This window comes from Blennius ocellaris, assembly GCF_963422515.1.
Source record: "Blennius ocellaris genome assembly, chromosome: 16".
Taxonomy (NCBI): Eukaryota; Metazoa; Chordata; class Actinopteri; order Blenniiformes; family Blenniidae; genus Blennius; species Blennius ocellaris.
Window position 1 is genome coordinate 23,326,426 of NC_137665.1, and position 13,150 is coordinate 23,339,575.

The 13,150-nt window shown below is 45.4% G+C and overlaps 1 protein-coding gene across 1 annotated transcript; it reads right to left on the reverse strand.

The window, feature by feature from the left end:
* Positions 1–2,108: 2,108 nt before the first annotated feature.
* slc25a23b (solute carrier family 25 member 23b) lies at positions 2,109–12,830 on the reverse strand (the record flags this gene model as incomplete). The annotated part of the gene is made up of 6 exons (XM_080511083.1): positions 2,109–2,290; positions 2,373–2,523; positions 10,589–10,756; positions 11,950–12,063; positions 12,249–12,401; positions 12,813–12,830. The coding sequence occupies 6 exons, from the start codon at positions 12,828–12,830 to the stop codon at positions 2,109–2,111; spliced, it is 786 nt and encodes a 261-aa protein (XP_080367209.1).
* Between the last annotated feature and the right edge of the window lie 320 nt (positions 12,831–13,150).

Sequence of the window (13,150 nt, forward strand, 5' to 3'; positions counted from 1 at the left end):
ATAATTTGTTGAGTTAATGTAAATTAATTTACATCTGTTCATATTAAGTAGACTGAATCCCATGTATTCATATTATCTGAACATGTATTAGACTGAACCATTTAACATCAAGAAACTCAATATGCTCATGTTAATCAAACATATTTCTGATATGTAAACCAAAAAACTGCAGTTGATTTTTTTGAGTGTAATGAGCAATAATTTGTTTACATGAGTTCCTAGTGTTTGAAATGAAGCTGCATCTTCAGTGAGCAGGTCTTCTTCCATGAAGCTTAGACTACTGCTCTGTCATGTTTGGACCTCAGGTTTGCAGCCTGTCAACTCCTGCTTTGTACTTTTTGAAAGGTTTGCAATTTGCAACGTCACCATCAGATGCCACCAAATCCCACACACTGGCCTTTAAAAGCTTCACATGCAGCTGCTGCTTAACTGCACCACAACACTGCAATTCAATTCAAGTTTGACCGACTTATGATGTTAAAATCTCATGCACAGAAATCTCTCCACTCAAGGAACTGCTGTTCCTCATATTCTGACAACTGAGGGTTTTTTTTTGGCTGAAGCTCCAGTGCAGGGAACAATGTATAGAAAATAGCTCTATATGCCTTAAGTTTATAAAACACAAGTTAGAAAATGTCTTTGTTTGGAATATGTCTCTTTTATCTGCCCAGTGCACAGAATGTCCTCTGTTGGGCTTTCACAAAATGAAAATGACTAATGCTTTCTGTAGAAAAACCTTTGGAAACTACTGACTCACATTAAAAGCACATTAAAGTTCCAATTATGTCATGATTATCTATTGCAGATCAGAAATCAAAGTTCTTCAAGCCAACGTAAATAGCAGTTTACACAATACAATATCAACTCCAAACATATTTATGGACTGGATTTTCTACTTCCTTTATAAAACTGAGCATTCAAAAAAAATCCCTCAAAAACAAAACATGGATTCACGACGACCTTCAGTACATTTCTGCACATGCCTTCACCAATTTCCATTATTTTCCTTTACAGTTATTTGATTATCTGGAACAGGGATTTTCAACCTTGTTTCCCTGGAGTAATGACTCAGAAATGTTGCAGACCCCTTCTCCAACCTCTGAATTCCAAATACATTCAAGTGGTGACATGTCCCACCCTGTCCAGCACACAGGAACAGGAGTTGTCAATGAAAGCCTTTTTCACATGTCTGATGAGAATCAGCTTGTTTTCTTCGACGAGTTGAGGAAGAACCCGTCGTGTCCGAGTCCCTGTTGGTACCATGGAAGTACAGGGTGATGAATCTCAGCTGTGACCAAATGATAACTGAGAGCTCCACACATTCCAAGCCACTAAACTATCGGGATAGGCGCATTTGTCTTTCATCCAGGTTAATATTCTCGTCTCACAGTCATCTACAGGCAACATCCAGCCACACATTCAAAGTCGATGCAGTAGAGTGCTTCCAGCAGGTACAGTCGCAATGCTTGTTTGTGGCCAGCAAATAAAACGTCACTTCTCAATTTTAATGAGGAAAATGTCCATTGTAGTTCACATACTGGTTTGAGACTCCTTTGTGTAAAATACCTGAGTGCACGTTAAGTGTCTCCACAACAAGTGAAATTCAGTGAAGCAATGCAGAATCACTTTTCGTGGCAGCTTGAGTGTCCACTGCCCATTACGTTAGAAGACTGAAGTACCTTAATATGGTCATGGGGTCATGGTTCAAAAGAGATGGACATATGGACACAAGGTCAATCAAAAATCCTTAACTTTTTTGATAATCACTCTTTTTCTCTGTGTTTTTGTTAATGGAATGGTCGTGACACAATGACCCACGCACCAACCCAATAAAATGATTTAGCTGTGTCTTTCGACACTGTTAGCCCTGTCAGGATCTGGAGGTTGCGCCATGAACCCTGGTAATTCTGACCTTGATTAACCTTCACGAAAAGGAGTTAATTTGTTGCTCTTATGGGTTTGATCTCCTCAACTTTTCATTCAACGTACTACCTTGACCTTTTTCTCATCTTCCAAGTCTTTCACCTTTCCTGAGGACTAAGAAACGGACTCATCTCCTCTCTCACTTCATTCTTGAGCCAGTGCTGTTTTGTGTTGGAAGGCTGAGACTAGTAGCCGACCCCCAGGACCTTCTTCATTTGCTCGTACACCACATAGGAGATGCTGACAGCAGGAATGACTTTGAGGAAGTTGGGGGTGATTCCTCGGTACAGGCCCTGCACTCCTTCATGAGAAATGATGTACTTGAACTGTCCGACCATGGTCAGCTTGGGTATACCATCGGTGGTGGCTGAAAGGAGAGGAAGAATCGAGGTTTTCAGCAGCTGACATGTCGGATCAGTGAACTGTACTTTTGTGCTGGTTTATCTGACCTTGTGCCTGCATCCGTGTCCGGATGAGAGCGAGGGGGTAGGACGCCAGCTGACCACAGGTGCTGGACACGGTTCCACAGCCCAACAGGACCAGAACCCCCGGGTCTGCGGAATTCACACAGTACCTCTGGAGCCAGGCATTCTTCAGCGTCTTCATCAATACACAGTGAAACATTAAATCAGTCAAGGAGGATAGACGAGAAAAAATATTTCAGAACTTATCAGTTGTTCTGACATTGCTAATGCAAACCTGAACTTATTGAATGCAAGTGTGTTGTTGTCGTGTTGCTGTGACACATTGCTGAGCTGTCAGGTTGACAACTGATTTACTCACTAAGTTCATCTGATGTCACATTATTTAGTGCAGAAGTCTGCAGCCTTTATGGCCCCAAGACACGATTTTGACAATCAATTATACTTTCAGCTGTTTTAGCCATTCTTTCAGGTTTTACATTTTGGCCATATATACCCATACCGTTTGAGTGCCCGAATGATCCTCGGAGCTATGTTGTCGGGGGTTTTATGCCCCCCCAGTAGGGTCCCCAAGGCAAACAGGTCCTAGGTGACGAGTCACACTAAAAGCAGTTCAACACAACCCCATGGAAAAAAAAACAAAAGAGAGGAGAGATGTCGCCCGATAAGGCACAGCCGGGACCTCATTCTGGAACCAGCCCTGGGGTTGAGGCTCGTATGTGAGCCTGGTGGCGGGGCTCTTGCCCGTGGGACCCGGCCGGTCTCAGCCCAAAGGGACAACGCGAGCCCCTCCACCTCCTCCTCTTGTGAGCCCACCACCCACAGAGGCTACCCTGGGGGTCGGGTGTAGTGTGGCAGTCGATGGTAGGGGCCTTGACGACACGATCCCTAGACACAGAATCTGTTTTTTGGGACACGGAATGCGACCTCGCTGGGGTGGGGGGGGGGGTCTAGATATAGTCGGGCTCACCTCCACTCACAGCTTGGACTCTGGAACCCAGCTCCTCGAAAGGGGCTGGACTCTCCACTTTTCTGGAGTTGCCCGCGGTGTAAGGCGGCGGGCTGGTGTGCACTTGCTTATTGCCCCACAGCTCAGCCGCCATGTGTTGGAGTTCACCCCAGTGAATGAGAGGGTCAGGTCCCTACGCCTTCGAGTAGGGGACAGGTCTCTGACTGTTGTCTCGGCCTATGGACCGAACAGCAGCTCATGGTACCCAACCTTCTTGGACTCCCTGGGAGGGGTGCTGGATAGTGCCCCAACTGGGGACTCCATTGTTCTCCTGGGGGACTTCAACCCCCACGTGGGCAATGACAGTGAGACTTGGAAGGGGGCGATTGGGAGGAACGGCCTCCCCGATCTGAACCTGAGCGGTGTTCTGTTATTGGACTTCTGTGCTAGTCACAGTTTGTCCATAACGAACACCATGTTGGAGCACAGGGGTGTCCAGAAGTGCACGTGGCACCAGGACACCCTAGGCTGGAGGTCAATGATAGACTTTGTGGTCGTGTCATCTGATCTCTGGCCGCGTGTCTTGGACACTCGGGTGACGAGAGGGGCAGAGCTGTCAACTGATCACCACCTGGTGGTGAGTTGGATGCGTTGGACTGGGAGGAGGCCGGATAGACTCGGCAGGCCCAAATGTGTTATGAGGGTCTGCTGGGAACATCTGGCCGAGCCCTCCGTCCGCGCAGCTTTCAACTCCCACCTCCGGGAGAGCTTCTCACAGATTCCGAGGGAGGCTGGAGACATTGAGTCCGAGTGGACCATGTTCTCCACGTCCATTGTTGAAGCTGCTGCTCGGAGCTGTGGCCGCAGGGTTTCTGGTGCCTGTCATGGCGGCAATCCCCGAACCCAGTGGTGGAAACCAGAAGTAAGGGATGCCGTCAAGCTGAAGAAGGAGTCCTATCGGGCACTGTTAGCTCATAGGACTCCTGAGGCAATCGACAGGTACCGGCAGGCCAAGCGAGCCGCAGCCCGGGCTGTGGTGGAGGCAAAAACTCGGGTCTGGGAGGAGTTCGGAGAGGCCATGGAGGAGGACTTTCGGTCGGCCTAGAGGAAATTCTGGCAAACCGTCCGGCGCCTTAGGGGGAAGTAGTTCTCCACCAACACTGTTTACAGTGGAAGTGGGGAGCTGTTGACCTCAACTCGGGATGTCGTCGGGCGGTGGAAGGAATACTTCGAGGACCTCCTCAATCCCACCATCACGTCTTCCATTGAGGAAGCAGAGGCTGGGTTCTCAGAGGTGGACTCGTCCATTTCCCAAGCTGAAGTCACCGAGGTTGTTGTGAAGCTCCTCGGTGGCAAGGCACCGGGAGTGGATGAGATTCGCCCAGAGTTCCTTAAGTCTCTGGACGTACAGGGACTGTCGTGGCTGACTCGTCTCTGCAACATCGCGTGACGATGTTCATTCCTACCCTCACCTATGGTCATGAGCTATAGGTCATGACCAAAAGAACAAGATCCCGGAAACAAGTGGCTGAAACGAGCTTCCTCCGTAGGGTGGCTCAGCACACCTTTAGAGATAGGGTGAGGAGCTCAGTCACCCTTAGAGATAGGGGGAGGAGCTCAGTCACCCTTAGAGATAGGGTGAGGAGCTCAGCCACCCTTAGAGATAGGGTGAGGAGCTCAGCCACCAGGGAGGAGCTCGGAGTAGAGCCGCTGCTCCTCCACATCGAGAGGAGCCAGCTGAGGTGGCTCGGGCATCTATTTCGGATGCCCCCCAGACGCCTCCCCAGGGAGGTGTTCCAGGCATGTCCCTCCGGTAGGAGGCCTCGGGGCAGACCCAGGACACGCTGGAGGGACTATGTCTCTCTATGGCCTGGGAACGCCTTGGGGTGCCACCAGAAGAGCTGGAGGAAGAGTCTGGGGTGAGAGAAGTCTGGGCAACTCTGCCTAGACTGCTGCCTCCGCGACCCGGCCCCGGATAAAGCGGTAGCCAATGGATGGATGGATGGATGGATGGACAGCCTAAAAACTGAAATAGGCCCATGTTAATATTGGTTATAAACACGGACGGCTTTAAAATAGAAATAAAATTAATGTAGCAGGTCTCAGGCAGAGTACCTGTAAACAGATAAGGTTTCCTGTAAAACAGGAGAAATAATGAGTTCGGCAACCATAGCTTCTGGAACGTTGAGCCTCTCTCAGCCAAATTTATTTACAGATTTTCAAAACATCTCTTTTCATGCATTATGTATTTTCACATACACATTTCATTTCAACAGAACATCCACAATATCAAAAGCAAAACCAAGGCACGAGATGAGGACTACAAAACGTAACACTTTCAATTACTTACAAATATACATCGATAACTTTAACATCCAATTTTATCTACACATGAACAATATACTGTACCTAAAAATCCTTTTTAAACCAAAGATAAAATGTGCTGGAAACTATGACGTGGTTTGGTCACAACCCCCCAAGAAATAATACAACGGCGCTATCTTGAGCCATACATGATACACAAAAAAAACCAACATTTCTTTTACACTTGGTGGAAGTATTGATTGTGTTGAAGTGGTTTTCCAAACAAGTTCATCTAACATCCAATCTGCATGTGCAGCAACAAGTGTGGGTGATTGTCAAAGTTTTTATGACTCCACCAACCTATAAAACAGGAGAAATAATGAGTTCAGCGACCGTTGAGCCTCTCTCAGCTGAATGAGGAAGTCCAGGAGAGTGTGCTCATAAAGAGAGTCCCAGAGGGGAAGTAAGGCACCACACTGCCACCTACTGGTGACACTGAATAGCTGTCAGTGCATCAGATACACATGGCTTTTGCTGTTCTAGATCCTATAACTGAACTTTTTTTGGTCCATATCAATAAATTTCCAAATTAATATTTTCAGATTAAAACAACCAAAATTACATAAAATGTGACGATACATTTAATGGGTATCACATCAACAACATTACAGAATGACAGTACGGATTTGGCTTACCTGGATTATGGCCATGAAGCAAAATTGAATTAGACTTTTTTGTCCAAAAAGGCACCGTCAAACAAACCCCGGTCCTTCAGATCAACAAACAGTGCGATGTAAAACTCCAGTGATTCCCTTGTGAGGAAGCCCCACCAGCTCTCTGTCCTCTGTTTAGCCGTGCTTGCTACTTCAATGTAGCGGTCAATAGCAGAGGTCCTGCAGATTCTGATGGAGAAAACGCTGAAAGTCTCGGACTTTGACATTCTCCGTGCCCGGGTCGCCTCTAACAATCCTGGGACACCCCCCTTGTCTATTAACTGCCTCCACCTATTTTGGGGTCACTGCTTGTTGGAAATGCATTCATCCCGACGATTTTCCGGGAAAACCCATCGATGCAGCCGTTAATTCAGATGCCAAATGGCTTCAGTTTGTCAAATGAGTCCAGATGCCAAATATAATTGGGTCCTTTAGCAAAATAGGTTTGGCGATGCAGCCGTCTTGTTCTTCCAAGTTCGACACCTCTTGGGTCAAGTTCATTCAGGATTAAACGAACGTCTTCTTTCCTCACATGTGATCCGTTTTCCTGGCATTTTGTGTACATCCACCTGTACCCATGGAGCTGGCCCGTTGTTTGTAACTGTGCATTAATGAAAGTCACTAGCCGACGGAAACAGGTGTATCCCTTGCGCTGAAAAAGATTTAGAGACTTTAAAATCCGTTTTAAATGTCTGTCTGACACAATATGGCGGTGACGTGAGCAAGCAAAGCAGTTATGTCTTTGTAATTAAGTCCAAGGTTGAAATATAGCTCAACGAAGTCTTGTAATGTCCTTTTAACTACGAGATCACAGAGCAATGACGTTACCTGCTATCTGGTTTCTCGTGTGCACCTGATAGTTTTGTGTGCACACGAGAAAGATTTTTCTTTTCTTTTTTTTCCGATGTCCCTTTAGGTGAGCTTTTAACCGGTTTCTAAAAACCTCAACGGCCTCTACAGCCCTGAGTTTCCTGGCAGGCTGTTCCACAAACGGGGGCCGTAGGAGGTGACTGCAGCCTCCCCATATGTCTGGGTCCTGGTTTGAGGCACAATTAAAAGGCCGGTGCCGGAGGAGCTCAGGGCTTGTGAAGGTCAATATGGTAAAAGCGCCTCGATACAATTTAGTGAGTAGTGAGGTAAAACTAGGGCACCGCCATACAGTGGGTACGGAAAGTATTCAGACCCCCTTAAATGTTTTACTCTTTGTTAAATTGCAGCCATGTGCTAAAATCATTTAAGTTCATTGTTTTCCTCATTAATGTACACACAGCAGCCCATATTGACAGAAAAACACAGAATTGTAGACATTTTTACAGATTTATTAGAAAAGAAAAACTGAAATATCCCATGGCCATAAGTATTCAGACCCTTTGCTCAGTATTGAGTGGAAGCACCTTTTGAGCTAATACAGCCGTGAGTCTTCTTGGGAATGATGCAACTAGTTTTTCACACCTGGATTTGGGGATCCTCTGCCATTCCTCCTTGCAGATCCTCTCCAGTTCTGTCAGGTTGGATGGTGAACGTTGGTGGACAGCCAGTTTCAGGTCTCTCCAGAGATGCTCCATTGGGTTCAAGTCAGGGTTCTGGCTGGGCCATTCAAGAACCGTCACAGAGTTGTTCCCACCCACTCCTTCGTCATTTTAGCTGTGTGCTTAGGGTCATTGTCTTGTTGGAAGGTGAACCGTCGGCCCAGTCTGAGGTCCATAGCACTCTGGTTGCAATTGAAGGAAAGACGAATGCGGCCAAGTACAGAGATATCCTGGACGAAAACCTTTTCCAGTCGTCCTGTCCCTGCAGCTGCAAAACACCCCCACAGCATGAAGCTCCCACCACCACACTTGACTGTAGGGATGGAGTTGGGCAGGTGATGAGCGGTGCCTGGTCTTCTCCACACATACCGCTTAGAATTAAGGCCAAAAAGTTCTATCTTTGTCTCATCAGACCAGAGAATCTTATTTATCATAGTCTGGGAGTCCTTCATGTGTTTTTTGGCAAATTCTATGCGGGCTTTCATGTGTCTTACTCTGAGGAGAGGCTTCCGTCAGGCCACTCTGCCATAAAGCCCTGACTGGTGGAGGGCTGCAGTGATGGTTGACCTTCTTGAACTTTCCCCCATCTCCTCACTGCATCTCTGGAGTTCAGCCACTGTGATCTTTGGGTTCTTCTTTACCTCTCTCACCAAGGCTCTCCTCCCCCGATTGCTCAGTTTGGTTGGACGGCCAGCTCTTGGAAGAGTTCTTGTCATCCCATACGTCTTCCATTTAAGGATTATGGAGGCCACTGTGCTCTTGGGAACTTTAAGTGCAGCAGAAATGTTTTTGTATCCATGGCCAGATCTGTGCCTTGCCACAATTCTGTCTCTGAGCTCTTCAGGCAGTTCCTTCCACCTCATGATTCTCATCTGCTCTGACATGCACTGTGAGCTGGAAGGTCTTATATAGACAGGTGTGTGGCTTCCTTAATCAAGTCCAATCATTAGAATTAAACACAGCTGGACTCCAATGAAGATGTAGAACCATCTCATGGATGATCAGAAGAAATGGACAGTACCTGAGGTAAATATACAAGTGTCACAGCAAAGGGTCTGAATACTTATGGCCATGTGATATTTCAGTTTTTCTTTTCTAATAAATCTGTAAAAATGTCTTCAATTCTGTGTTTTTCTGTCAATATGGGGTGCTGTGTGTACATTAAAAGGAAAAAAAAACATCCTGGAGGGCGCAGCCCTGCATGTTTTCCACGTCTCCCTGCTTCAAACCGGCTGATTGCAGTGAGTGGCTCATTAGCAGGCTTTGTGCTAAAGGCGGTGATGAACCATTCAGGTGTGTTAAAGAAGGGAGACATGGAAAACATACAGGGCTGCAGCCCTCCAGGGTCTGAGGCCATGTTTACATGTACCGGAGTATTTGAAAAAAACTGATATTTCTCATCATAAATGATTCCAGAAAACTCTGGCCACAGTGAAGATCTGGATAAACTCCATGGCTCTGTTTGCATCTAAAGGGGAGGAGGTGGATTTTTACGTCACAATTTGTGATGTGATGTATTTCTCCAGGATTCTGATTGCCTACCCTGGATTCATGCTTCCTGCTACACCGCCCCCTACAGACCTGGCTGCTCACAGCAGCTCTGAACCAGGTGGATATGCGGGTCCGTGTTTTGCAAAAACTCAGGTACGCGTAAACGTGGTGTGCGTTTGAGACCTCTGAGTTAAAGGTGAGTACTCATACTCATACTTGTCCTTTAATAAAGTTTTATCGGTGCATCAGTATGTTTAAGTATTGCAGCTGCTTGGACTCTTTTAGTCCTTTTACAATTTTATGAAATGTTTAGCAATTCTAGCCAATTAACAATGTTGAGAAAGCTGCTCAAACCAAATCACATTTTAAAATGCTTGAGCTATTTCAGTCTTTTTTTAATACATTTATTTGATTTTTGTGGTACCTCGACTTCTGTTTTTTTTGCAATTTGTTCTTTTGAACTTCTCTAGTGGTTTGAGCTACTTTACATGTTTTAACCATCTTATTGAAAAATAATCAGCCCTGTAAATAAAATAAAGAGATCAATAATTTAATTTACATATAGTTTAATATGATGCATCAACCCACAAAATTGGGGTTGATCATTTTCTGTCAGGAGGAGTTAACTCAGAATTAACGAGGCTTCTTCCTCCAACAGACAGGAGGTTGATGAATTAGCAACAGAGCCCCTTTTCACTGCAGACAACGGTTTTGTTTCATGCTAATAAAGCCAAAAGTAAGTGATCCGTTACTGTTGTGCTACTGACAAAAGAAATGACATTACAGTAAAATATTTGTACTATATTACTGTACATTATATTATTTCTAACACTGGCTCCCATGCTGCTCAGAATGAGTCATTTCTGATTTTAAGGAAGAATAATTACCTCTATTTGCATGTATTTATGGTTTATCTTTCGTGTGCCTTAATTTTCTTTTCCCCCCCATTAATTATCATTAATGGAATATATACTATATATTTAATTATGTGTGTTCAAGATTTTTATTTCTTTTCTTCCATCCCATAAAAGCTTGTTTTTGTTTTGGTGAAGAACAGGTACTTAAAACATTTCACTGCACATTATTCTATGTATAATTGTTCTTTGTGACAAATAAAGGACTTGCAATGAATCATTGCAAGGTTAAGGCCTTGGCTACAACTGGGAATCAAATCTTTGTTTTCACACACACACACACACACACACACACACACACACACACACACACACACACACACACACACACACACACACACACCTCGTACACAGCGAGGTCGATGCCGGCGTACGGGATGATTCCCAGCGTGTTGGGCAGGTAGCCTCTGTAGAAGGCCCGGGCACCTTCAGTCCTCAAGATCTGTCGGGCGCAGTCAGCCATGCCTGAGTATTGTGCTGTCTTCCTCAGCGTCAGACGAGTTTTCAGCACCTGGACAAAAAGAAAGGCTCACATCAGTCAAAGGAAGACACAAGATGGCCTTTACGTCAACAATATGAATGAAAAGAGGATCAGAAAGTTATTTTCTCCCTTTTTTTGTTTTGCAGGGTGGATCGTGGCAGCACCAAAATACACGAAGACCACAAACCCCATGGGCTTACAAACCTGCTTCCCTCCGAGTCATGGCTGCTTTTATATATTTGTGAATATTGCATCTTATTTAATCATAACAAACATCTTTGAATACTGAAACTCTTATGGTCCATTGTCTTTCTGCGTTTCCCCCTTGTCTTCTGGTTTTTGTGCAGGCAGTGAGCTGGGGGCGTGGCCCACTGCTCCTGGTGCTGCAGACCAGGACCTTTTTACCTGTTTAAGCAATCAACTCCAGTATAAAAGCTCCTTGGTCTCAGCACCACTCCGTCCTGTTTGATCCAGCTCATGCTCGTTGTTCCTGCTCCAGTTGGCCAGCTCCCTGCTTTTCCTGCCTGCCTGATTTTTGTTAATAAAAGCCTCATTTTGAATTTCCCACCTGCCTCTGTCTGTCTCTGCTTTGGGGTCCGCTCAGCTAAAACCTAACAGGAACCAAGTGCTGATGTTATTTAACTTCAATATGTTTCTTTTTTTGGTATAATAACACTTTAAAATATCTCATTTCTTGACATGTACTGTCGTCTTACCTTGTGCAACCCGATGCATCTGAAAACAGGAATCCTTGTATAACCTTTTTCTTACAATAGAAAAGAATAACATACCTAAAATTTCTCTGCAGCATTTGCAGCACTTCATGTAAAAAACACGATGAGAGCCACGTGACACAGTGGAAGAGCTGATGGACTGATGGGATTGCTAAAATCTGAGAATGTAAGAATCTTAAAATGCTTTTCCACTGGGCTAATTAAAGGAAAGAGACCACCACATCAACTCAAACACTTTATTGTGACACTAAGAGACCTCAATGTCAATAGCAGAAAGACATTCCTGTGGGAACAGAAAGTGGTGCGCTGTGAGAGATTAGTAGTGAAGAAGTGCTTCATGTTAGTCTGACTAAAACCAGCACACATGACATGGATGTGAGGTAGTACCATGACTCCATGTTGTGACAGCCACACAGACACTGTGTGGACCGTGCAGACTGCCACAGGCCTGAGAGCAGGACTCCAGGTGAGTTCAGAGTTTGGACTGACCTCCATGGGGTAGATGATGGTCTGGGCCGTCGCTCCGGCCAGAGAGCCTGCGATGAACCGCTCCTGGACCCTCAGACTGGCCCCGTCCTTACTGCCCCTGATCAGCCTCTTGATCTGGAGGAACACAGGTCACAACATTAGCCGAGGGGAGCGCATCAGAGCCAGCGTGGGAACAAAGTCATCACTGGGTTCATCTTCAGGGGATTTCCTTCAAAGATAAATGATTTCGCTTCACTTTGAAACTCACATTTCACAACACATGGCGTGAAGTCGTGGTGATAAACACGGCGAGCACTGACCTGCTCGTAGGCCATAAACTTGATGGCAGATTCTGGAGCGATCTTCAGGATGTTGATGCCATTTCCCCTCCAGAGGGAGCCAACGCCTCCCTCCTTGACCATTCCTCTGAGCCCAGACCACAGGTTGACCCCCCGAGATGACAAGCCGTGCACCTGGACACACACACACACACACACACACACACACACACACACACACACACACACACACACACACACACACACACACACACACACACACACACACACACACACACACAGAAGGGTTATACAAACTACTTAGAAGTGTTCATTTGAGCACTTCTAAAATTAAATCTATTTAGATGAAAATATCACAATACTTTTCTTACTTTGCAATGAGAAATGACAGACCAAAAAGATACAAAAAACAGTGTTGAGAGTGACTCATCAGAGTGGTTTTCTCTCTTGTAACTGCTCGCTGGCGGGAATACACAGTGACAGTTTTGATTTGAAGAGATTTGCAGCCCTGCACTCATTCCTCTAAAAAGTACTTCTTCCCACACAGGGCTGTGGGATTGAACTGAGAATGCTCCAAACACCCACCATGTGCTTCATGCCCATGCTGTGAGTGTGTGTGAATGTTAGGGCAGCTTGTGGAGAATGCAATAGAAAAAAGTACCATGTTATGTCCAGGGCTCAGTTCAGCCTACAACACAACATTAATACGCATGTACAGGCAGGAAACCAACAACACACTATCTGCACTTGGAGCCGTCGGCTGCTGAGAAAAAAAGAAATGAGTTAAAGGCATTTTAGTCCAAATTATAGTTATTATATTATATATGTAATAACGACCAAGGAAAAATCTTCCTTTCTTGTTCTCTGATATTCATGGTGGAATAATAAAAGTGACAGAGAAATATAATTTATAAAATAAATGG